General features: G+C 43.8%; 1 protein-coding gene across 1 annotated transcript in view; it reads right to left on the bottom strand.

Moving 5' to 3' along the window:
* The window catches only part of itsn1 (intersectin 1 (SH3 domain protein)), a 48,511-nt gene that overhangs the window by 10,124 nt on the left and 12,384 nt on the right, over positions 1-26,003 (bottom strand). The window contains 29 exon segments of the mRNA XM_040034061.1: positions 4,869-5,063; positions 5,558-5,681; positions 5,944-6,065; positions 6,221-6,266; positions 6,358-6,530; positions 6,613-6,692; positions 6,888-7,045; positions 7,126-7,212; positions 7,293-7,334; positions 7,336-7,468; positions 7,581-7,828; positions 9,336-9,505; positions 10,291-10,568; positions 10,811-10,947; positions 17,044-17,183; positions 17,741-17,828; positions 17,952-18,092; positions 19,181-19,330; positions 19,635-19,757; positions 19,989-20,128; positions 20,513-20,607; positions 22,007-22,144; positions 22,235-22,298; positions 22,404-22,504; positions 22,688-22,751; positions 22,997-23,182; positions 23,610-23,770; positions 23,952-24,015; positions 25,556-25,648. Of these exon segments, the coding sequence (XP_039889995.1) occupies positions 4,869-5,063; positions 5,558-5,681; positions 5,944-6,065; positions 6,221-6,266; positions 6,358-6,530; positions 6,613-6,692; positions 6,888-7,045; positions 7,126-7,212; positions 7,293-7,334; positions 7,336-7,468; positions 7,581-7,828; positions 9,336-9,505; positions 10,291-10,568; positions 10,811-10,947; positions 17,044-17,183; positions 17,741-17,828; positions 17,952-18,092; positions 19,181-19,330; positions 19,635-19,757; positions 19,989-20,128; positions 20,513-20,607; positions 22,007-22,144; positions 22,235-22,298; positions 22,404-22,504; positions 22,688-22,751; positions 22,997-23,182; positions 23,610-23,770; positions 23,952-24,015; positions 25,556-25,648 (3,741 nt within the window).

Below are 26,003 nucleotides of genomic sequence, written 5' to 3' on the forward strand. Positions count from 1 at the left end.
TGTAAAGAGCATACACAGATTTATCTCTTTGAACACGCCGGACCAGATCAGAGCCAGGCTTCAGCGTCTTTGAGCTGCAGCGCAAACTAACCCGCAGCGCTGCAAAGTGATGAGGACAGAATGACAACGGGCAGACGTGGAGCGCGGCTCTGGTCCGGACGGGTCTCTGATCTCATGTAAAACTCTGACTGAAAGAAGTCTCGACCATCGGTTACCAAACTTCCCCTCGGACCCCGAAAACAAGCAGCTGTTATTAAAAAAACAGAAAAGAAAAGAAAAAAAGCTCCCAAAAGAAACCAGATTTGTTAAAACATCAATGGTCTGGACTCATGAACCAATCAGAGAGCTTTAGCTCCAACACTGACACACTGAGGAGCCAATGGGATCCAAGCAGGGTAATTATAACAATAACAATAATTATAATGACTGTATTTCTCATTGTATAAAACGTTGCGTAGTTTAACAATCATTTCTTTCATTATTTGTTTCTGAGGGTAAACATTAAAATCCCAATACTGTCATCAACAAACTGAAATAAAAATCTAATATGGCAACCCCTATTCTCTTAATACTAGTCTGTTGCTATGCCAACAAACAGAGGGGAAGGCGGGGCGAGGCCGGAGGTCTCTGCGTTGGTTTCTGTAATGTCCTCTGACGATGCTAACTTGGTAAAATGACACGAGGAGAACGATGCTTTCAGGAGGTAATTATTGAGATAACGACGTTTTAGCGGAACAACCGTGGCTCGTGTGTGATGCCCAGGAAAAAACACGGCGGGCTGTGGGAAATAAAGCCACAGGAAGGCAGCTTCGTCTGCTCCTGTGCATCGGAGCAGACGATTTGCTTTTTAATGCTCGGTGAAAATGTGGCAAGTCTGCGGAGCCCCTGAAGCCACTGAAGAGACAAAATCTTGTCCGCACAAGTTTTCACGTGTGTGATTTCAATGTGATCAAACCAAAACCTGATTATCAGAGTTGTGTGAGTGAAGCTGCACACTCGAGACACACAAGTGAATTTATAGCAAACGATCCAGACGCGATAAATAACTCATAAGGAAAAGATTTCAATGAATTCATCACACAACATTTGAATAATGCGTTCATACAGTAAGGATAAAATGTGTGCACAAAAATTGCACCACAATTAAATGAGTTGTGTGGAGAAAGTTTAAATTGCGCGCACAAGATTCTCCCATACAGATGACATTTATTGTTGTTGGTATATTTCAATAAAAACAGTTTGCTGAGGTTGCTCCTTGTAGGCTTTCAAACAGTTAAGAGCTGAAGTGCAAAGTAACTCATTGTGAAAGATAAATATTGTGTTCAAATATCCCACAAGCACGAGGTAAAGTATTTAAACGCTGTGAGACTCCAGGAGCTCCGTACACTTCACTTTCCCTTCCTTAACTCTTATTTATTTTTGTAATGATGGTGCAGTCGGGAAAACGGGAAGCAAAACTTTAAAATCAGCTGTTTTTCACATAAAGTATGGTTGACATTAAGCTAACAGACTTTGGTGCAATGCAGTGGGACAAATATGCTTCTATAAATTTAAAATAATGCTAATTTGTGACATTAAACATCAGCTAAACGACTGTTGGAGGAATATTTGTAGTTTTCTGACTGAGAAAATGAGATGATATCTGTAAATATGAGGCCACTCGAAACGATCACACCAGATTTTGGAGGTTTAATCTGGAGTTTCACTCACGAGGTTACGAGATTATTTTAACGCGGAGGCTGAATTTCAAACTGCTCTTTTAACTGGAATGACTGAAAGATACAAGCCTTTTTTTTTTTTTTAGCTAAAAGCCCCGCCCCTCTGTGTGTCATATCAGTTTTCCTCATTTTCCTCATATATATGACATCCCATCATCATCGTAGCAACAGACAAAACAGTAAACATGTAAACAAAAACAATGGAACAAACGTTTAAAGTTAATACATATTCATATGTTAAACTACAACGGATAAAAACGTGTGTGTGTGTGTCTGTGTGTGTGTGTGTGTGTGTGTGTGTGTGTTAGCTAAGCAGCACGGCTTTTTTTTTTTTTTTAATTCCAGCTGCTCGCTTCCTTTTATGCCTCCTTCCCTACACAAAGTGAAAGGAGGGCAAACTAGCAGAAGGAAGCAGCAGCGAGGATTGAAACTTGGCCTGTAACTGCTGCTGGGACGCATCTCAATACTGCCTCGCTTCCTCTCCTCTCCCGTCTCCTTTAGAGCAGGGGAAGGGAAGGAAGGAGACGAGGAAACAGGAAGCTGGAAGGCGTCTTTGGCGTTGAGGAGAGAAGAGTTAAAGACTCTGACTTTGAGACTTGTCCTCCAGCAGATAGTGGGTCTTTCTGTGAAGCTGTGGGAGGGGGAGGGGTTAGTGAGGGAGGTGGAGACAGCGTTTCTGACTGACAGGCTTTGGAACCAATGGGAGCGAGGTTAAAAAATAATTTAGAAAGAGGAATGAGGAGGGAGGATGAGCTGAGCGACTGATTCTAATGAGAGTCTCCCATAAAGCCACAAAACGACCCACTATCCACTTTACCACGCTAGCACGGTGTGTGTGTGTGTGTGTGTGTGTGTGTGTTTACAGTCACTGTGATCCAGTCAAAAACATGTTCATCAGTCCAGTCTTGGATAAAAGGAGATCAATAGTCTCCTCCTTTCTCCCTTCCCTCCTTATCTAAGCATCTCGGAACGGATAAAACAGGAAGAGAAGAAGAAGAAGAAGAAGAGGAAGAAGAGTTTAAGAGGAGGAGAGGAGTCCTGACTACTGATCTCCCTCCTGCTGAACAGTGCTGTGTGCTGCCAGAGCCTCAGATAAACAGAGTTTGGCCAAGTCCAGTCAGAGATCTCGCCAGCAGAGGGCGCTTTAACGTTACAGTCTGTTTGTCTGTCTGTCTGTCTCTCTCTCTCTGGCTTCTACTGGTGGAGAGTCGCCATTTCCGGGTCATGTGACCTCTTGCTGCTGTCCCATTGGTTGAGTGGCCTAGTGGGCGTGGCCTAGTGGGTCTCTTTGAGGGCTTTGAGGAGAGGGGGGTTCTGGGTAATGATATGATCCTAGAGAGAGGACGACAACAACAAACATCAACAAAAACAACTAAACAAAACAACAACAAGAACAACAGCAACAACAACCAGTCGGGCCGCTAGGTGGGTGGAGCGTGCAGCAAGGCGGAGAGTGTGGAGGCGTGGTCTAACCCAGCATAGAAACAGAGGAGCTACAGCGGGCAGCGAGGCGAGTCGGCAGGAGATCGTTTGGTTTGTGTAACGTTTTAAAAACCAGCCATAATCCCCACTACTGCAATCATTTAGAAATGCTGTCATCACTGTATTTATTATTGTTAGTATTTATTTTCAAATAGAAGAAAGAACCAGAAAATTCACAGATTTCTATTAAAAACTGGACACAGACTCTTAGTTTGTGTTATATGTGGACCTGTCACACTTACATGTGCAGTAAACAGTAACCAGCAGCTTAACTGATGAACCTTTTCTCTCTATAAAATTCACATTTACAGAGATCAGAGTTTAAAAAATTAAATTATTTTATTTTCGCTCTTCAACACCGACCACAGGAATCGGTGACGGTTTTTACTGTTTTCATTTGAAGCCACAATAAATTTCATTTTGGATTTCTAAACATGAAATTCTGAATTTTGAGTACTGAGGTTGCGTTACGGTTCGAAGCTGTAACTGATCCAAATACTCACTCAGGAAAACACGATTTTATAAACTTGTTGTTATTAACTTCTAGTTCATATATAGATGTATGCAGCTCATCCAAATATCTCACCCTGCCCACACACAGATGTGTTTTTCCCCTAAAAGAAACACCCGGGGTGGGTGGCTGGGAACAAGATTTACATTAAACTCAGATTTTAAAAATCAATCCAACAGTAAGAAATATTCTCCTGCTCTTGTTGTCATTTGATATGTGCAACACACATGTGCACAGGTATATGATACATGTGTTGGTTGTTTGTAGACGATGACAGTGAAACGACTGTGAAACAGACTGTTATGAATCTCACAATAATAAAAACTTAATGGATCAACAAGGAAAACAGATAAAAATCACTTTAATTGTCGACGTATCGCGGTTCGCTTCGACCATCATCGATCCCTGGCACCATTATGCATACTGGGATAGAGCGGGGCTAAAATTTGATGAGTATTTGATGGTTTTTATATTGTTTTGTTTTTTACCATTACCAAAGTGACTTTTCGTTACTTTACATCAGCTCTGCTCTACTCAAGTTCAACAGGTTCAGTCTGCTCAGTTGGCTCGATCCAAGGATCAATATTAAGGAGAAATGCTGCCTTGGTTTTTGTTTCGTTTTTTATCTATGTGGCTTGACCTAAACTTCGGTCCACCACTAGTCCACGAGCCTCACTTTGAGAACCCTGCCTGTACACAGACACAGTCTGTTTACTGCCAACATCTCTCTGCTCCGCTCTAGAAACTCTACGTCTATGGTGGATCATGCTGAAGGGACACATGCAGGGAAGAGGGGACACTTGCACACTAATACATGCAAATACACACACACACACACACACGCACGCATGCACATACAAACACACACACACACCACCCAGAGGTGGTGTATGACTGGGAGGTTATCAAAGAGGCCCAAAGGAGTGTCAAGGTGAAAGGTGAGAGGTCAAATCAGCCCGGGGAGGTCAATCAAAGACTGAGAGAGGGACAGCATCTCCACACCTGGCTCTGGGCTGTGTGTGTGTGTAGAGAGTGTGTGTGTGTGGGAGAGTTCGTTTTAGTGTGTTACACTACTTTGTATTCACATTGGGAGTCGGTTAGTACGTCTGTATATGTTCCACGCAGGAAGTGTGTGTGTGTGTGTTTGTGGTACTCACACTGCGTGCTTGGGTCAGTATCTGTGGTGAGTTTGACGTAGTTGCTAGGAAACAGACCCTCCCTCCCATTGAGCTCTCCTTTCCACCAATCACAGTCGTCTTTGTTGAGCACCGTGATCACCTGACCCTTCTGGAAGGCCAGCTCGTCGTCGTTCTGCGCCACGTAGTCGTACATGCCGATCACCTGACACAGAGCTTCAGGACCAGAGACGGGGAACAGGGACAGATCATTAGTGTCCGGGTCTTTCTGGATTCTTCACGTTCTGACACTCAATAATTATTAACGGCATCAAATCTGCTGAACTGTGTCTCTTTAAGTCCATTTGGTTGCACACAAAAGCTGCAAGATTGGCTGCATCCAAAATACAAACTACCCGACAATACCAATTATTTTACTCTACATGGGGTCAAAAACAAAAACTCTGGTATATTAGACTTCAAACTAGGCACAAATACCATGAACGCTGCAGGAAACTGAGGTCTGGGGTCCCATAGACTTGTATACAAGCTGAATCCCTTTTACAGCCACAGGAGCTGCCCCCTGCTGGCCAGTAGAGAGAATGCAAAGCCTTTTTAAAAAAGGTGCACCTCTTCTTCTTCAGCACGTTTCACAATGGACTGAAGGGCCTCTGTAGGTGTTGTGGTAAAGTGTGTGGATTTTTCTGTGTGTTCTTTGTGTGTGGATGTACCTGTGCTGGCAGGGGCCAGTTTAGGAGGTGTGGGCTCTGTGGGCGTCGTCTTGCTGGTGCTGGGACTCAGCAACTTCACATAATTGGCTGGAAACCAACCAATCTGGCGCTTTTTCCCTCGAGCCTGGACCAATAAAATCAAAGGACGCCATCAGTCACAAACCAATATGTAAAACAAATTATGTACTTAATGACAAAATACAGCAGGTAATTCCTTTAGCTTTGTTCTGTAAATAAAATGATACAGATTTAAAAAAAATCCTCAGTTATCTGGTGAATATTTGTGTCTCGTTTAATCCATGTCAGCGTTTCCCATCATACCCATCCTTCTCTACCTCATTACACTGTGTCAGGCAGAGATTAAGTGACGGTTGTGTCTTGTGTACCTGGAGCTCGCCCTCCCACCAGCCCCCTGGGTTCTTCTTCCTGATGAGGATGAGCTGTCCTGGGGCTAAAGTCAGCTGCTCTGCTCCTGTAGCATTGTAGGGGGCGATCACCTGAGCGATCTCTGAACAGGAACAGGAAGAAGATGATGAGGGTTTTTATTTTTTTCTTCTTTTAGTCTCTGACAGCTGGTCTATGTGAGTTTTATTTTGAAGGTTTAAATCAGACAAGTTCTCTTCCACATGGCTAAAGTGCATTTTGGTAACATTACAGGCCTACCTGGTTTCTTCCCAAGGCTTCCCGTCTTCCCTGCTGTTCCCAGTGACTGTGGGCAAAGATTCAGAGTCACAGTGATTAGAAATATTTACCTGAAGATCTTCTATTCTTCCCCGAATTTGTTCAAAATGAGCTCTCACCTCTGATGTGGAGTCCCGTGGTTTGACGTAGTTGGATGGAAAGACTCCAGTCTTTCCTCCGACCATCCCCGTCCACCAATCGCCTTCTTTCCTCGTCACCACGACGATGTCCCCTTGCTGGAAACTCAGGTCCCCCTGTTCATTGCTCTCGTAGGTGTACATGGCCACGTATTCTGTATGAAAGCATGCAGACAGAGTGAGTGACGAGAAGCTCGCTGATGTTTCAGCAAACTCGCCCACATTTGCGTTCGTTACCTTCACCCGACTCTGAAGGCTTTGTTGGGGAGGGGGAGGGGCGTTTTCCATTGGGCGGGCTTTCCGATGCTCCTGTTTCACTGGGAGAGACAAAGAGATAAGAAAAAAATATCATTAAATACATGAAATAATTCTTCTTTTTTTATGTGAGCAAAGTCAGCAGGTCCCCTTGTACTTTGGGTGTCTTGCCCACTTTAAGCGCCCAGTGTCACAACATAACAGCTTGTTTAAACTGTGCTTTGTGTCAGGAAAAACCTGGAAGCTTTTTGACGTACTTAGTGTTTTTGCTGCGTGCTGCTGTTGCTGGAACACCAGGGGGAGCCGTCATGGTGGCGGAGATGAGCTTCACGTAACTTTTGGGGAACCAGCCTCTTTGTCCGGTCTGCAGTTCACCCAACCACCACATGTCCTGCTGCTCCAGCACTGTTATTATCTGCATCAAATAAAAAGTTCGGTTATTACAATTAAAACGCAACAAAAAGAGAAAGAAATTAGTAATCAGGAGATCTCTACCTCGTTTTTGTTGAAGTTTAGGTGGTTCTCCTTCTTGGCTCTCCAGGGATACAAGGCCTGAGCCTGAAGACCCTCGACCTTCTCTCCCTGAGAGACACAGACAATCACAGCCGTTACTCTCAGCAGAAAGAGATGCAAAACCAGAGAAATGTTGTTTCTGTCGTTACCTGTCCCAGTACGGGAGACGGAGAGGAACCCGTCGTCATGGTGGCAGGGAGTGAAGGCAGAGCGTTGCCGCAGCTGTGCCGAGGGAACGCTCAGAGATGGATTCTGACTGGCCGAAGAGGTGGGCCACGCGTCCCAGCCCTCGCTGTCTGATTGGCTGGTTGTGTTTGAGGGCCAGCTGGAAATATTGCAAGCATGCATATTAATATGATGTGACTGACGTGTCTGTGGGTCAGTAACGGACAAACAAATCGTCAAATGTCAGCGAATCGGACTTTAATGGCACTTACGTTGTGCTGAAGTCCGCCCAGTTGCTGTTAGAAGAGGACGTGGTGGAGGAGGCGGTGTGTCCAGGGGCGGGAGGGGGCGTAGTCATCGGCTGCTGGGTTGAGGAGGTTGTGGCTGAGACTGTGGAGCGCAGCGTGATTGGCGCTTCACTGTCAGGTATACGCTCTGCATAATTGGCAGGAAACCAACCGGTCCGCCCTCTGAGCTCACCCCCCAGCCAACCGGGCTCACCTGTTTGCGACTCATCGACCTATCAGAGCACAGGGACAGGATTAGGACAGCTCTCATGGCACGCAAGGGATAGAGATGCACGTGTCATGTTCATGGTGGGAGTGGCGCAAACAATAACAACGGTGGAAACGGCAGCAGCTGATCAGATCCTGATTAGTGGACAAATGATGCAAAAAACAACACGAGGCGCAAAAAGTCCCACGACTCTGCCCGAAAACAACACCCGATTTAAATTTGGCTCCTAAGCATCCTTGTGCAGCTCTGACATTAGGATATCCTCAAACAGAGCAGTGCACCATGGGCAGGCATGTATTTTAACATACAGACAGACAGAACAGGTTTACTGCTACGGTGGCCTTGAGGTGGATTTTTATCATAGCTGAAAACCACAATTAACTACATCTGTAAATTTTAGGATATTTGCCATAAATATAAGAAAAAAACCCACAGAGCCATTAAAAAAGTATTCCTGTATTAAATACAGATGAAAAATTGAATCCATCCAGGTTTTAGCAGCTAAACTAAATCTTTTTTTGACTTCTTGGCCACACCAGCACAGTCTTTGCTCACTCACAGTCCTACGTCTCAGATTCGGCTCCCTCTACCAGAATGTATTAAATTTGCTGCTGTACTGAAACACGTGAGGATGCAGTTGGTAGAAACAAGCTCCTAGTGACCAATCTAAAGGTAGGAGGAGTGCTAGAAGCTTTACAGAGATGCACAAGGAGACAATGTCAAATTGGGCAAAAATAAAATAAGTATGAGTTTTTTTTTTTTAATGCACTTTATAAATTTGAAACCTCCATTTTAAACAGTAACCCCCCTGTTCCTCATGGTCCCAACCCCAATCTGTCAGAAACGACACTGCAATAAGTAACATCTCACTGAAATGTGGCTGCAAGCTAAAAAGTATATTTCCTCTGTTTTCCCTCCTTAAAATGGTGACAGGGAAGTGGGACGGAATAATGTGATATGTTTACATGAAAAATGGAAAACTGCAAGCTGGGATATTTTATTTGTTTAGTTTATTTATGTGGGAATTAAAATAGCCTCTGTGCTGTAGTCACCAGTCTTTGGCTGATAGTTACAGTAAGCACACTCACAGGTTTCCACACTAACTAAAAATAGCACGACATTACAGATCTGACTGCAATACCTTAAACAAACAAAAACTAAACAAACAAAAACCACAAACATTCATCCACTGAAAATGAATGAACATGGAGGCGACATGAGATGAAAGCGTTTCTGGCTTGTGATTGGTGGAGGCACATCACTGGGCGGGTGGGGGGGGCAAGAACTTACCCATTCCCCCTTCACCTTCAGTTTGCACAGCAGAGGAGAGAGGAAAACGTTAATACACACACCGCACAGCCACACACACACCCTTCAGAAAGAATAAACACAAACAAATACAACACAGGCAATAAGACACGTGTGTGGAAGTCCTTTACGTGACCATCACTGACTGTAGTGAGCTTAGCTGAATTCATCTGAGAGAGCAGCTTTTTCTGCAAACTACATACCATAATAACATCTCCGGGAGTGATACTGATCTCATCATGGCTACGAGCGTCGAACGGATACAGAGCCCTGTAGTACACCACCTTCACCGGCTGCTGCTGCTGCTGGTCGAAGGCGCTGGCTGAAGCCTTCTGGTCAAATAAACTGGGACCTGGAGCTTTTTCCACTGTGACTAAGCAGAAAAATTAAACTATTAGTAAGAGAGAATAGATCACTGCTGAGCAAATGAAAAGGCTTTATAGTGAAGCACTTCCTGCTAGACAGGAATTAGGTCTTTAGCACTAAATTCAGAGTTCAGTGTGTTTATGTGCGCTCGTTTCTCTCCTGAAATATAAAAGAAGCTTTTCTGCTTTTTTAAAAACACCTACCAGAGCACACAGGTTTTTTGAATGATTAAGTCAATGGGTTTTTGATGTCACAGTCTCAAAGGGCTAAAAAGAAATTCGTCATCACGGAGCCGAGTTGTCAGAAGTGGCAAAAGCCGCAGTTCCTGTAGCTGCCACTTGAGGCTGACTCCAAAATTGAGTCTCTTCTCATACAGTGTAAATTTAAAATACCCCAAATCAGCTGTGAAGATGTCGTGTTTATAGACCAGTGAAAAACCCAGCTTGGGTGTCTGTGGATAGTTTCCACTTACATAACAACCGTGTGTGACATACAGGTGGATACCGACACCTGCTGGGTGTCATCTCAGTTAACTCAAGCAGAGGAACTGAACCTCCACACTGTGAGTTTGGTGTTTGTGTCATTTTGGAACATTTTTAACTGAATTATGTGACAGTTATGGGACATGCTGAGGTCTGAGCTCCAGTTTGAAGTCAGTGAAATAGTGACATTTTATTTGCATGTTACGCATTATTTAGCAGACATCTGTCATCCTCCTACATGAATACAAAAAAGGATTTCACATAAGCAACACACCGGTGACCAAAGCACTAAATGCACGTGTTAACACACCTGCTGACGCCCAGGGATCAGCCGGCTGGCTGAAAAGCTTGTTTAGTTTGTCCTGCATTTCCTTCTTGCCTCTTCCCTCGTCCTCCTTCTCTTCTGTCGATCCTGCTCCCTTCCTGACCTCTTGCTCCTCCTCCATCCCTCTCCTTTTCCTCTCCTCCTCTTCCTGCGTCACTCTGTTTAGCCATGCGTGGGATGCAGGAACGGAGGCGGGGCTTGGAGCTTGTGGAGCAGAGCCTCCTGCTTCCTCCTTCCAGGCGGCACCTTCCTCTGACGACAACCTGTGAAATAAGATCATTAAAACAAGTTTTAAAACTCGGATTTTGGGGCAAGTTCAGCGAAACTTTCCAGCAGTTTTTAAACTGGATTTGAGACGCAATTCCATAAATACAATTTTAACCACTCAAATTAAAGTTAATTTGTATAATGCTTCAAAACAACCACAGAAAAAATGGCCCAGATGGCTGCTGAGTGACTGACTTTTGCATTTTCTGGTACTGCATCATCTCCACTTGACTCTTACCTGCCCTCCTGCAGCTCAGCGGACTTCCTCTCGCTCGGGGTGTGTATGTGAGACTGTGTGTGTGTCTGTGTGTGTGTGTCTCCCTCCAGTTCCTTCTGTTTCTGTCTCTGCTGCCGGGTGTGGATCTCCCTCAGCTCCTGCAAAGCATCACGGGATACAGGAAGGAACAAGCGATGAGGAGGAAGTGGGGTCACAGGGCTGGTTGCTAAGGGCGTCCAATGACAACAAACAAGAACACCAACACCGGCAGTAGCAGCACGTTTGTATTAGTCAGGTGAGCGAGGCAAGCTCCGCCCCTTTACTTTGGTAGTCTTGTTAGTTTAATCTAAAACGGACGAGGCAGGACGCTAAACTGAAGCCTTCTGTTTGGGAAGTCTCATTTCTTTTAACCAGTCACTGCACTCGAACTAGAACATCACATGTCACAGAGAACCTGAAGACACTGACGTCGGCGCTTACGGCTTTCTGAGCTGATGTGCAATGGAAGGCACAGATCATCCAACTCTTCATGAAAAGGCTTTTTGTGGAGCGATGGCGGCTGCTGCTTTTGATCATGACCATAAACAGATTTGATCCAAAGTTTAGGATGTCATGCATTACCTTTATATCTACACCTGGCAGCGTCTCTCCTCGAGACTCAGTGTAAGTCACTCAGAACAGCCAAGTGACAGAAAGGTTAACAAGGCAATGGTTACCATGACGTCACCTATCGACTAGTGACACATCGATCACCAATCGTTACACTTTGGATAATCCTCATTCCACTAAAAATGTATTAAGTGGAATTAATGTTTTATTCAGTAAGACTGCAGGTGAGTGCCTGAGTCTAGAAACTCCCAGGAAAGTGTTTACAGAGGAAAGTCAGGGCAGAGCAGACGTTTCCCTCACCTCTAGGAGAGAATTATTTCTGTTTACACAGCAACCACACCCTGCAAATTCAATCAGAGTCTGAAAGGCTCAGCTGATGGGAAACAAAAGGCTCCCTCTGTATGATCTGTATATATAGAGATACAGTGACACATCATAAAAGTGTCCTCAGTTTGTGTTCTTGAGGGTTCTTTCTCGTGGAGTTTCCCTTTATTCAGTTCAAGCTAGTTTTGAACTTCCTCTGTGAATTTATCAGGATGTTCTGATGCTGCAGACTTAACACAAATAAGTGAAGGTGTGAAATAGGCTCAATATATTTCATCGCAACTAAAAATGCACTCACTTTACACCACTGCGTAACAGTTATTACACAACAAGGAAGTGAGGCAAGGAACATTTGTCCTTATAGAATCCTGTTTTATTGTTACTGCTCAGGTGACATTATTTTATCTCCACTGCTTCTCTGATTTTCCTGGAACAAGCCTTTGAATGCACATGCTGTTCATCACCTATGAGTGTGATGCTGATGTTGTGAAGGGAGCGCACAGTGTGAAAGAGAAGCTGTTGATTTAATGATCACAGCTGAAAAGATAAGACTGCCGATACGAGTGGTAGAAATTACTTCTTAAGTTCAGGTGTTTCAGGCACGTCCCCACCTCTCTTCTTAAAGGACCACGAGGTATCCAAGAATAGCGTCTCTGCTCTGCCCCAGAATCAGATAGGCCGTAAGAAGGAAATGGTGGTGATGTGGGGGACCAGCTGCCTGCACTCAAGTCCCTGCAACTTGTGTTTCTGTCCGAGTATGATTAAAAAACAAACTTTTCTATAGGTTATCAGTACGTGGGAAGGGATGTGACTTGGAAACAGACCCGGCCCGTAATAGAGGGCTTTGGTCATGGTGGTGGGGCGGAGCTTGCACGGCGCACAGTATGTTCGTGGGATGGGTTAGAGGTCAAAAAAAAAAAAATGTATGGGAGGGAGGGGGATTGAAGGGAAGTGAAGGGATGCAACTGTGGAAGGGGCAGTTCTGTGTAGTCATGACAACCAGCTGTGCCATTAGAACACACTCTGTTACTATAACAACAACACAAGGCAGCTGTCGTGTTTCAGCCAAACAACCGATGTGAGGAAACCTCCAGAAACGAGCAATCGAGAGACACAACGAGCCGAACTACAAACGTGAAGACAGAAACCTCCACATCACCTCAAACAGGAAGTGGAGGATACACGAAACAACAGAGACCACACACACACACACACACACACATACATACACACACAAAAACACAAACGTTTGTCCAGATCAGGTCTAGTTTATTGCCACATTAGGCTGGTTAACTTCTAGTACCTTCTACGTGTCTGGCTGAAACATAATTTGGTAGCACGCAGGCTTTAGGATTACAGTATAGCATCTGTAATCTAGTAAATCCCAGCATAGCAACAGCATAAAGTCACCTAAAGTAATATACCTGCTGTAGTGAAGGGACATTTCACCATAATTTATCATCATGGATACACACATTTCACCCGGTGTGTAGCGCTCTCTAGTCTATATTGACTTGGTGTGAGTTGCATAGTTACAATCATCATCTACGCATTAATCTACAGGTGTTTACTTTCTGTTTTGTTTTTTATATTATTATAATCAAGAAGTTATATCAAAAAAACTTAGTGAGAGCAAGGACATCCAGATTCAAAGACCCATGACAGGCATGACCCAGTGATGTGTGCCTGTGTGAGGATTGTCCGTCCTGTAGGTTAGCTAATTGAGGAAATCTACATAGTTTACTGCTGACTGCGTCCACCAAGCCGGCAGGTGTAGTAAGAAATTCTGGAAACCCTGTATGTCAGGGCTGGGGGGACAACAGGCCTCAAGGGCTGGTGTCCTGCATCAAGATGTGTCCTTGATCCAACAAAGCTGATTTAAATGGCTAAATTACTTGAAGTTCTCCGGAGGCCTGGTAATGAACTAATCCTTTGATTCAGGTGTGGCTGACCCAGGGTGAGATCTAAACCTGCAGGTTTTTGCTTTTCAAAAGGTGAGTTTCATTTAGTTTCATTTTATTAAAGAGTCATTGATCATCTCCAAAAACGGCGCAACTCAGACCAACTTTGATTCTGGGCTGAACTGTTCCTTTAACTACAGCAGCACAGCTAGCCAGCTGGATCAGTAGTGAGCCAACACCAGCCTAACAGAACAAAAGATCAGAGGCAAAGATAGAGAGGGTGACAAATTTAGGGTGAAGAGAAGAAGAGACAGACAGGAAGAACAGTGATGAGGAAAAGAAGGAAGAAGAAGAGCAAAGAATGGCGACAGGAGGAGGGGCGTGATGGGAGGCTGGTTTGTTTCATGGACCTTTATAACGTGGTCTAGCCGAGTCAGACACACTCTGACAGCTGACACACACTCCTGCAGCTGCCCCTGCTCCTGGTGCTGAAACACACACGCATATATGTATACACACACACACACAGTTCAAAACACAGACACACACAATATTTGTCAGTAGATTTCTTTGTTGGTTTTTTTCTGTACACACCAAGTCATTTTTGTTGGGGTTAGTCCATGTAACCTCATGCTCTTGTCACATGACCAGTTAATTTCAATATTAGGTGGATCAGTCTGATTCTTCTGAGACACTAAAGGAAAAGCAGGCTTGCACAATATGGCCTTGACTCATGAAGGGAGGCTCTCGTGAGTCACTGCAATGACTAATGTGCTGTTAGTTTCATCAGAGGTAAAACGCTGGCTGCCTCTAATTGTCACCTTGCTTTGGATCATAAGTCAGAGTTTTAGTAAGTAAGCTTGCTCAAACCGGTTTTACCCATTTTATTTCCTGCTTTGCCTTTAAAACAAACGTATGTTCGATAAATATGTTTTTTACTGCAGGCCTGATCACTTAATCAGAAATAGATGAACAAGAAAATAAACATTATTCTCATGTATATCCAGATTACTCATCATGTGAATAATCTTTAGAGATGTCAAAAAATCCTGCATTTAAAAAAAGTCTTAAAATGAATTAAAGCTACCAGCAGGATGTTAATGTCACCTTCGAGTCTTTAACTCGGCATTAACAGCAGCAGCAAACATTCGTGTTGACGTTTCCGTCTCCGAGTCAGAATTGTTACAACCTCATTAAAGCCTTTGTCGTTTCCTGTGTCAGTCGTGTCCTGCTGCTTCATCGGTGCATCTACAGAGCCGGGATCAGTAGCGAGTGGTGCACTCCTCCTTGTTAGAGGCTCTCCTGACTTTGACGTGTGAGATTAGCAATAAACAGCACACAGACTACATCGGTGCGTCACAGCTCGACAATTACAAGGCCTCGACTGGCCGCGGTACATCTCTCTGGCTGGCAGGGACAGCACAGTGCAGTACAAGCGATGCACTGAAATGTTACCACAAATCAGACCAGAAGTCTGGTTTGTTGGTGTTAAGGACAGCAAAGCCTTCTAAAGTGACTAAAACACTTCAAGCCTGCAGGTTAGTATTCTCACAAGAGGGTGTACAGTGTTTTAGTTCAAATCATTCCTCTGATAATCTGCCAAATCAGGTCCAATCAAAATGCAGAACCCACTCCTTCTTCCAGATTTTGCCATTAATGGCTTAGTGTTAACTGCAGAATTTGATATTGTTTTATATTAGAGTATGTCCCAGCTGCAGTACCACCCCAGTCCAGCAGTGGCAGTGTGCTCTACCTGTCTCCCTCTCTGTTCCTCCTGAAGCTGGCGTCGCAGGGCATCTATCCTGGCACAGTGGTTGGCATAGAACTCACACAGAGACTGGCATGGGAAAGGGAGCAAAAGGCCAGTATAGGAAATAAAATAAAAGAGTAGAAAATATAGAAGGAAGGGTTTATTATGTGGAATAAACAAAGAGTAAAACAGGGAGAAAATGAATGCAAGAAATACAGGTGGAAGAAACGGGAACAAAATATAGACGAGGACAGCCAATAGAAGCAGAAAAGGCAGAAGGTGCATGGTGCCGGATGAGGCACAGCAGAGTGACAAGAGAAGATTTCAGGGAGAGGAAGTGGCGTAGAAAGGAAGGTGGAGGGAAGGATAGTCAAATATCGATTATGTCTCAGTGGCCTCTGCCTCTGTTTGCAAAGAATAACACCACTCAGAGACGGCTGCGTGTTCCTCTGCAGAGAAATGGTTACATACGCCGCTTATGCGTTTGCTCCTATGCTGCTAGGCTTTACCCAATCACTGCATCGTGGTTTTTACACTGAATCCAACTGAGAGTCAACTTTATTAGATTAGCTGCAAGAAAATCAGTTTACTGTGGTCTGTTTAGTCTCTGCTATCCTCCCTTTCTTCTCATTCTCCTCCTTGTTTAAGCAGACTGTTTCTCCCCTCTCTGACCTGTCTCGCTGTCCGGGGTAAATCCAGAGGAAATAAATAAGAAACGGGGACAAAAGGTGCTCTGGGACACGTAAACAGACTGCAGCGATCCAATTCCGGAGGAATAAAATCTTCATCTCTCTGTAGTAAACTGTGTGAAAGCTACGCGAAGCAGCTGGACTCAGTGTTCCTGCGTACACTCTCCAAAAACACGCCAATCAGCGTTAACACTGAAAACAACAGCAACATGAACACAAACAGAGCAGCAGTCAGGTATAAATAGAACATCAGTAAACATGGAAACTGTGACAAACCAAGCTGTGAGGATGTGGTTATGAGGGATGGACAGGACGTGATTCAGTCAGAAAAACAGCTACTGTGTTAGAAATTACTTTGTTTGCATTTATCTGGACAGAAAACATGCAGCTACTTCACATCTACGTTACAAGGAAAGAAAATATGCTTCTCAGCACCAAAATTAGATTTTATTTACTCTTATAATCAACAGATGTAATAATGTTAGGTTTATTTAAATAGAATAGGCACTTTTAACATAGAGATATATATAAGGTGAATTGGAAAAAGCACGTTAATATCCTCACACTTGTGTGAAAACACCAATGGAGCGCAGCTTCCAAACAAAAATGAACAACAACAAGACAAATATCACAGTGTGCATCAAACGTCTCATTGTAACATAGTATTAGATTCACATCTGTTATTTTTATGCTTCTTTTTATGTTAAACTCTTTTAATTTATTAGGCAAACCACATAATACTGTGACCTGGCATTTCCTGGCTGGGTTTTTCCTGTGGGGTAATGACACACGTGAGCACAACTGTTATACATTTTAGTATATTTTATGCTAGAATAAGTGAACCATGATATTAAAAAATGGTTAAAATGTCTTTTACGTTGTCTCTTTTGGGGATGCCAACACGTACACAGGAAAAACCCTGCCCAGTATGTTTGTGGCTTTGCTGTCCTGCATAGTGTTGTTGATCATTTGTTTCTTTACCTTCAGCTGAGTGTTGAAAGCGTCTATTTCTAGCAGTTTGGCCCTCGTCTCTTTCTCCACAGCATCAAGCTGCTCTCTGAGCTGCTGTCTGCTCATCTCTTTCTGCTCGACAGCCTTCTGCAGGGACGAAAGACTATCACCTAAGTACACACACACAGACAGCATGAGACAGCAGCAAGTTAATAAATCAAAGTTTCCAAGCTACGCAGTAGTTAGCAGAACAGACAGTTAACAAGGTAAAACGTACGCACTCATAATCCCTTTTTAAAATTGTAATATCTGAAACAAAACATTTACTTTGAACGTTTTTATCAGAAACAAAATATGGCATCACAACCAAGGTTAAAACATTTACCTTAAACTAAAAACTAGATGCTAAAAAACATTTGAGTTAACTAAAATTAAGATAAAAGCGCCACCCCTCAGCCTCCGAGTAGACCCACCTATGGTATCAGTTTCAAAATCCTACGTCGCGCCGTTATCGCGTTCACAAACTACAAACTTCCATAAGCCTTTTGCGGCTGAGGGATAAAAAACGCAACTGAAACAAGAAAATCTCCTCTGGAAACTGAAACTAAACTGAATTAAAAAGTGGGAAAAAAAAGAAATTAAAAATCGTAGCGACGAAATTTCAGCTGTTCCACAACAAGAACGAATGATAATGTTTGCATGTGAGCCGAGTGTCTGCGGTACTCACGGTGCAGACTGTTCTGCTGAACCTGTTTCAGCTGCTCGTTCAGACTCTGCTTATCAGGAATGAGCCTCCCCAACCACTGCTGGGAGTCCTGCACGCAGCCAGAAAGACCAGCAGAAAGGGTTAACACGTACACAGTAATGAGCCGGTCGTCAGTGGGGTCAGAACTGTATTCATTTATTCATTAGCTGCTGGTTTTGTTTGCTTGGCGCACCTGCAGCTGCTGTTGCAAAAGCGTGATTTCAGTGATGCGCGTCTCTCGGGTCTGGTTCGTCTGCTCCACCTCTTTCCTCTGATTCGACAGACGAAACCGAACATCCTTCAGTTTACCCTCCAACTGGCTCTTCTTGTCATTCTGGAGGAACAACAGACAGAATAGATCACATTTAATACTTAAAAACAGTGAAATCCAAACTCGAGTCATGTTGATGGAAGATAAAATCTTTAATTTAGCTTTTTCTGTTGTGGAAAAAGAAAAAAGGTCTGGATTAGCTGCTCTAATCTGTGTGGATTCATGTTCGACCCCACGTTTCAGCCACTTTTCACAGATTTATTTTCATCTTCTATTCATCACTTGCTGAGTTTGATTCTTCATCAGAAGAGACCCTTTAGCCTCATGAAAAACACGCCTCCACTTTACCAAATATCTCCTCAGGGCAGAAGAATGAGATGAAACTTAACCTTAATCCTGTAGCTTTATTAGCAGTGATTAGTCTGATTTAATGAAAACATCAGTTCATAAATGCTGACGTTTCCATCTTTTTCTTCCAAATTAGAACACTGAAAGGAAAAAAGTAGAATCACAACTTTCTATTGTGTCTGACCTACTGACACTAACAGTCTGACAAAGAGGCAGGACAGTGATCAACCAGCAGCAGTCTGATGGTTTCGTGCAACGACGATTCTGAGAGTCAGTTACTTACTATAGATGGCAGACAGTTGGTGTCGTAAGCCACCGCCTCTGTTCAAAGATGGTCGTTCACAGTGGACATAGATGCTTCTATGAACAGAGGCGGTGGCACCAACTCTCTGCCATCTATAATCCAGTTCTGAGTTCCCTTCCCAGACGCCTTAACACCCACTCACACCCTGGGCCATCTGACCTCAGGAAATCACATGACAGGGTGGGGCCAGGTTTCACAATGAGCTCACCAGAAACCCTGGCTGATTGTGACCCACACCCTGCTTTCACACCTTGACTCATGTGATTAGGTAGAGGATCATCAGGGGGTCCTTTTGTCCCTCTTTGGGGGGAAACTCCCACTGGGTTTAAATCTGGGACTCTCCACCATTTGACCTTAGAACTGAAGAAGCTTCTTGGAATGAGAGGTGAAACGTCTTCAAGCAACTTAAAGTCCAGACGCTTTTCTTTCCAAGCTCCTTAGACTATGATGACCTGGATGACTGAGAACCTTCACAGACATACTGAGTATTTTTGATTACCAGAGCCTCCAGCTCAAACTCCAGCGTCTTCTTCCTGGCTTTGAGCAGAACTATGCTCTCCTGCTCTCGGTTTCTCTGAGTCAGAAGCTCCTGCCGCCGCTGACGCTCCCACTCCAGCTGACGCTGGCGCTCTAACTCTCTCTTAGCGGCCTGCCACACAGACACAGAAAGTTCTGTTTACGCTCAGGACGCAGTTTTATAAAGAAACTGCACAACAACACAAAAGACTGGAGGTTAAACATTATATACATATAGTACATCATACACTTGATTACACATGACTAGTTATCTGGTGCAGCGGTGTGAATCAGGCTCTTTGCTGTGAGTGATTTAAAGGGGGGGGTTGGTGTGCGCTTGTCTGCAGCACTAATTACAAGTTTGCAGCAGTTATGCTTCAGCCCAGCTTTGGCTCTTTAATTAAAATGCAGATGTTCCCTCTGTCTCTCTATCATACCTCTCTCCTCTCTATCTCTTTGCGCCTCTCTTCTTCTCTCTGCCTCTCCAGCTCTCTCTGCTTCTCCAGCTGTTTTTCTAGTTCCTGTTGCCGTCTCCTCTCGTGCTCCAGACGCTCACGCTCCTGAAGCACAAACGTAGAGAAATGAGCTGGCAGAACAAACAAACCGGTATTTGTCACGCGTCACCCCGATGCGTTTCCGTATCCTCCAAGTTTCAAGAGTTGAATTAAATAATTTACTGACGCAGGAGATTGTAGCCAGAACTTTGAAAGCGCTGTTTATTTTACGGCCTCATAAAGAAGCCTTAAACCATGAGCAAATCAAATGTGCAGTGCACAGTGAAAAGAGCAAACCTTTCTCTCCTGCTCCTCCCTCTCCAGGGCAGCCAGCCTCTCCTGCTCTTTCCTCTGTTGCTCCTGCAGGGCCTGACGTCTTTTCTCCAACTCCAGATTCCCTCGCTCAAAGTTTTCCCTCTTCTTATCCTCAAATGTCACTGCAGGGAGACAAAGAGGACATTTATGAAGTGGGCTATGATAGATGGTTTGTAAATTATTTAACTGAAACTGCTAGAACCATTTTAGATGAGAGGAAGAAGCTTGAAAACAGAGCCGACTACACAAGCACGGTTAGGTTCTGTCAGCATAATGAACACTGTGGCCACAAAAAGGTCAAAAAGAAAAACAAAGGGATGTTTATGTAAATGCTTTTGAATTTAAACACAGATGCTGCATAATATTAGTTTATTACAAAATTACTGAAGGTTGCAGAAGCCAAAATAAGTCAATGATGTCTAAACGTCAGTAGCAGCTCAGGGTGAATCTAATTCCACTTTGACCAGTAATAAAACAGCGTGTACTCGCTGGTTAGGACGAATCACCTGGTAATTTCTTATCTTGGCTGGTCTCCGTCTCCTCCTCCATCTCCTCCTGGACGCTTTTCTGGTCCGACTGAACGCTGTCGCTGCGCACACGCCTTTCACACACAGGGACGAACAACGACCGATCAGATCTTTCAACCTTTATCGTTTAAAATAAGCAATGCCGCACAAAACAATAATCGAGTATTGCATCTTTGCATTTAGCATGTAACAAGTGGTCAGCTGTAGGGGCACTGAAGGAAAAGAACTATTAAAGATCGAGGGGGAAATGCCAGAAACAAATATAAAATGTTTTAATTAAAGTCATAAATTTCAGAGTAATAAAAAACAAACCTGCAAGACATTTTTTTTCCAGTGCAGGGATTGCAACACTTCACTTTGTAATGCTGAATCAGAATAAAACTCACATATTTGATCACCTGACATCATTAACTCCAAAGAAACCTTTTTGAAAATGAGAGCAAAGTTAATACTGACTGTCTATTTTTACTATTATGTGGTTATTATATGATTGTAAGGTCCCTGCACACAGACTCCAGCTGCACACAGAGACCAGTGTGGTTAGTTCAGGGCGAAGGAAAACTCATCGTCTGCCTTAATGACATGACTGGAGAGAGGTGGTGCTGGTGTTTCTTATGAGCTCATATGTGTGTAACAGTCTCATCAAGAAGTAATTGTTAAATACCAGTGCAGATTAGTATGACCACTAGGGGTGCAACGATACTCGTATCGATATTGAACCGTTCGATACAGTGCTTTCGGTTCGGTACGCATATGTATCGAACAATACAACATTTTTAATTTATTTTATCAACTTTCCTTCTGACGATGCTGTCTGTGTTGAGCGCTCAGTGGATCTGCGCTTGACAGTGCAGCCTAGGCGGAGTAGTCGAACGCAGATTCACTGAGCGCAGGGCAAGCTAGCAAGACAGAAGTTAAGCTGTCGTTGCAACCTCCCCCACCCTCATTCAGATCTGGCGTTTGGAACTATTTTGGTTTTCATGTGACGTATGACCCTGAAGGTAAGCGCGTCATGGACTAAAGTAAAACAGTATGTTGGATGTGCCATGCAATGCTCAATTACATGGGTGGGAGCTAGTGTGTTAGCGCAGTTAGCTCGTTAACGTGTTGGCCGTCCAGCCCACGCACGGGGCGATCTGCGGTAGCTCGTTAACGAAGATTTGCCGTAATTAAATTTAAAAACTGTACTTTTGAGTTAAAGTATATGTTTATAATTTTAATAAATGACAAATTAAAAAGGCATGAACATTGTTTTTTGTATCGAAAAAATATCGAACCGTGACACCAAAGTATCAAACCGAACCGAACCGTGATTTTTGTGTATCGTTGCACCCCTAATGACCACATGTAACCTCTGTGCTCAGTTCTAGCTTCTTTTTTCTTTTTTTAAATGTTTGGAGGTTGATTTTTTGGTTCTTGTTTAAGTGACCAGCACATTGTCAGTAACATCCTCGTGTTTAGTTCAGCATTTACCTGAATGATGGTGGGAGGTATTCTGGAGGTAACACAGGGGGCAGCGGTAACCCTGACATAGCCATATCTATGAGGTGCATAGCCAAGATAAACTCCTCAGCTGTCAGTTTTCCATCCTGGTCAATATCTGAAAGACTCCTGAGGGGAAAAACATGAAAGGAAAAAGTCAGATTTAAAGGACTGCTGTTTTCTGTTCTGATATGGAGGGTTAAATTCAAGTGTACTCACCATATCGTGGCAAGCTGGGTCTGAGGAAGACTGGACTGCATCAGGATTGTGCGAGCCTGGGGACCTGAAACACAGACGCACGTCAAATGTAGAGAAAGACACACACAGTTACATGCAAACATAACAGAAACATGATGATAATCAACAGCATGTCAGTGTGTGTGAGTACCAGTGAGGTGTCCACTCATCATCTTGTCATGAGAGTTAAAAAGCTGTCTGTACTTCAGCCTGGAGGACTGAGGAACTGCCCAGTCAGCAGGGGGCTGAGCACTGGGAGGAGGACAACAGAATAAAAAGCAAGAATGAGAAACCAATGAGATTTTATAATTAAAGAAAAAAAACTACATGCTACGAAGGACTATAGGTTCAAGTGCACAGCAGACTTTTACATGAACGTAACAGCTAAATTCACCAAGTTCAGAATGGTGCAAACATTTGGATTGCTTGACCTACCCAGCAGCATCAAAGGACGAGCCCTTCTGCAGCTTGGTACTGGCCCGATTAAACGAAGAGGGAGCTGAGAGCGACAGAGAGGAGTGCATTTTAGGACTTGGTGAACTGCATATGTTGTTGTGTAATTTTACTAAGAAGCCTCTAACTTAAAAACAAAATAGTGACCCGTGTCTTAGAAAAGCATTCATGCAGAGATAAGAGAGCGTGTGAATGTCTGAAATGTAAATACATTAAGCTTGTTATGTGTAAATACAAGCTTAGCGATGGAACGCATCACAAAGATGTGACGACAATGCTCTCCACTGTTACCTGGGTGGGAGAAGCCTGAGATAGGCTGTATTATGCCCGTGGGAGGAGCTCCGTTGGCAATGGGCTGTGGGAGGGGTGGCGGCGCAGACGAGACGAGTGGGGGCGAAACCCCGACGGGAAGAGGAGGCAAGGGGAGCGGGGGCACGCCGGGCAGAGGAGTAGCGATGGGTGCCATGGGAGGCATGCCTGAGTTAAAAACAGAGCGAGAAGACAAGATGATGCTGTCTGTACACACAGTGAAGGAGGCAGGACCATTATCACTATATATGAGTTAATTTAAAAGACAATTATTTATTATAAGTTATCTGCAGTATTTTTAAGAAATGAAGATGCCCCATGAACTGTCCTGACTCCAATGATCTGATCCAACTGATTTTTCTTTGACTCTTCTGAGCCCTCGTAACATCAAAGGTCCAGGAGATAAATTTGTGGCTGATCAAAACAGGTTTATATCAAATGAAAGGTCTCATATTCAATCGGCTCATCTTGTAGAAGAGATTCATTTAGTTTCTTTATAAATTGAATAAATACAGTAACAGGTATTGCTGATTCTCAGAAAAACGGGAAGGTGCTCACTTATTTTTCATGGAATTAGTTCAAGTGTCAGTCTTACCAAAACCAGTCTGTGGGGGTAAAGGTAGCGGGGGTTGTTTCATACTGGGAGGAAGCGATGGGGGCAGAGGGTGACCCTGTAGTTTCAGCTTGATGAGCTTCATTGCGATTGAGAACTCGTGGATATCCATTCGGCCATCGCTGTTCATGTCAGCCAGAGCCCTGCAGATTCACACAGAGCATGAGCACCTTAAAACATTAACGAGGGGTAAAATCTGACATGGATTAAAAACCACTGGTGCAAAAAAAAATAATCTTAGACAATAGTCTGCAACTTCTTTGAAATGCTACTTTTAAAGGAGAGTAATAAATGAGCTGACTAATTCCTGGCTATGTGACTCACCATATTTGGGCGAGGACGGGCGGGGGAAGCCCTGATTGGAGAAAGAAGTTCCTGGCCTGGTCACCTGACAGACAGACAGACAGAGTGTGAGATCACCACAGAGCCCAGAGAATCTAAATGTAAACGACCTCTGACCTTTATTACAATGTCAACTAAATCATAAAATGCAGATAGTCAAACCATATTGAAGCTTCTCTGAATCAGTAAAACATAATCTATGATATGAAATGGCTTCCAACTTTTCATTCTTGAACTAAAGCAGCTTTACATGACTCACAGTCCAAAACGTTGTTGGTTTTTTTGGTTTTCTTTTTCTCTTAAACTGGGACTCAAATTCCCGTTTTCCAACCCTGGGGTAGGGTCTGGGAGATAAGCCAATCATTGGTGAGCTATGGCTCTTGTGCAGGTACACAAGCAGAAGCAGGGCAGTGATCAGCGGGGTGCGATTGACATGTAGATGCTAAGCAATGCCAAAGGGTTAGATCAAGGGTCCTGCAGACAACAATGGTCCAACTCCAGGAGGTGAGAAACTGCCTCCTGACGTTACTCGATTACAAAAACAAATAGATTAGAAGCTCTAGATAAACAGTAACAGGTTTTGTAGGCGGTGTTTCCTTAGCATGTTAATTAAGAAGCAACACAATGTGTAATAGTCAAACAACAGTGAGTCTGCCCCTTGATTCTTCATCTCCTCAGCTCATCCTCTGTCTGAAACGAGCTCCTTTCCTTCTCCCTTTAATGTTTCGGGTAAGCCTGGCACTTTGATCACTGTTCCCGAAAACTGTGACAGCAACTCAGCCATGTGACCGTTTTTCTCATGCCTGACTCAGGAAAAAGAAATCATCGCATCAGCACTGGAAGAGAAGCAGAAGTCATTGAAACAGGAAACAGTTTTATTTCTTTGGTTGCAACAATCTCCGTCTGCCTCATCACGGGAGTCTGTGCGCCTGCACTCTTACATCATTAAAGTGCACACAGAGACCGACCCGCTTGAAAAACTTGTGCGTCCAGTCTGACCAAAGCAACAGTTGTGAAGTTGCTTTTGGCACATGCTACCTGTTCTTAAGTACAACATCAACTGCCTGTGAGTCAACTGTCTTCTGATTTGCTGCCCGTCACAAACAGCGTGGGAAGAGCACGTGGGGTGGAGCTCTTTCGGTCAAAGATATCCACTCTCACTGACTCACACAGAGAAAGGAGAAACAGCTGCCTGAGAGTGACCGTTTAAAGCAGTCTGAAGCCTGAATGAAGCTTTGCCTCATTATGTGTTAAATTACAGTTAAAGTTTGTCTTTATTCTTCAAATAACAGCATTTAAGCAAATGTCTGAACAGCTGTACTTGTGAGGCACATTGAGATTTTGAACTGGATGAATTTACTATTAAATTGCAGTCATGGCTCTAGTGGCTGTGACGATTTTCTCCTAATGAAGTCCAGTTTTCTTTGATCCAACCACATTTCCCACAACGCACATCGAGCACTTAGGACATTTGACACCTGGACAGCAAGTTCCCCACAGAGCCAATAATAAAACACGTGACACTGGCATTGTGCATGCCCCTATCACCCCTTACCCATGTTTGTGTGAGAGCGAGAGAGCGTTACCTGTGATGAAACCCCCAGCAGTCGGAGAGAGGCTGTGAAACTGCTGGTCATGTTTGGCTCTCTCGTCCACAGAGATCAGAAACACATCTGGACCTAACGCATCCATAAGAAACAACAAACACACACAGAGCCAGTTACAACCACAGAGGTCGAGCCCAAGTCAGATACAGACAGAAAGAAAAGGGAGGCTTGAGAGGAATGCATTAGTCATGAGTCTCACTTCCTGTTATATAGCTCCTATAAGGGTTGGACAGAGTGCCAGCTCAGAGATGAATGGATGAGGAACTGAGTGCGTAATTAACATGCGAATGCAACCAATTCATCAGCAGTTGACAGAAATAATGTGAGCTTCTCTCATCACTCATCACAAAAAGCCATTTCTGCTTCACCAGCCCTCATGCTCTATCCTCAGCTGTAAAGAGATGTTGTGATACAACGTGCTGGTGTT

The sequence above is a fragment of the Simochromis diagramma genome, unplaced genomic scaffold, assembly GCF_900408965.1.
Source record: "Simochromis diagramma unplaced genomic scaffold, fSimDia1.1 OVJJ01000176.1, whole genome shotgun sequence".
NCBI lineage: Eukaryota > Metazoa > Chordata > Actinopteri > Cichliformes > Cichlidae > Simochromis > Simochromis diagramma.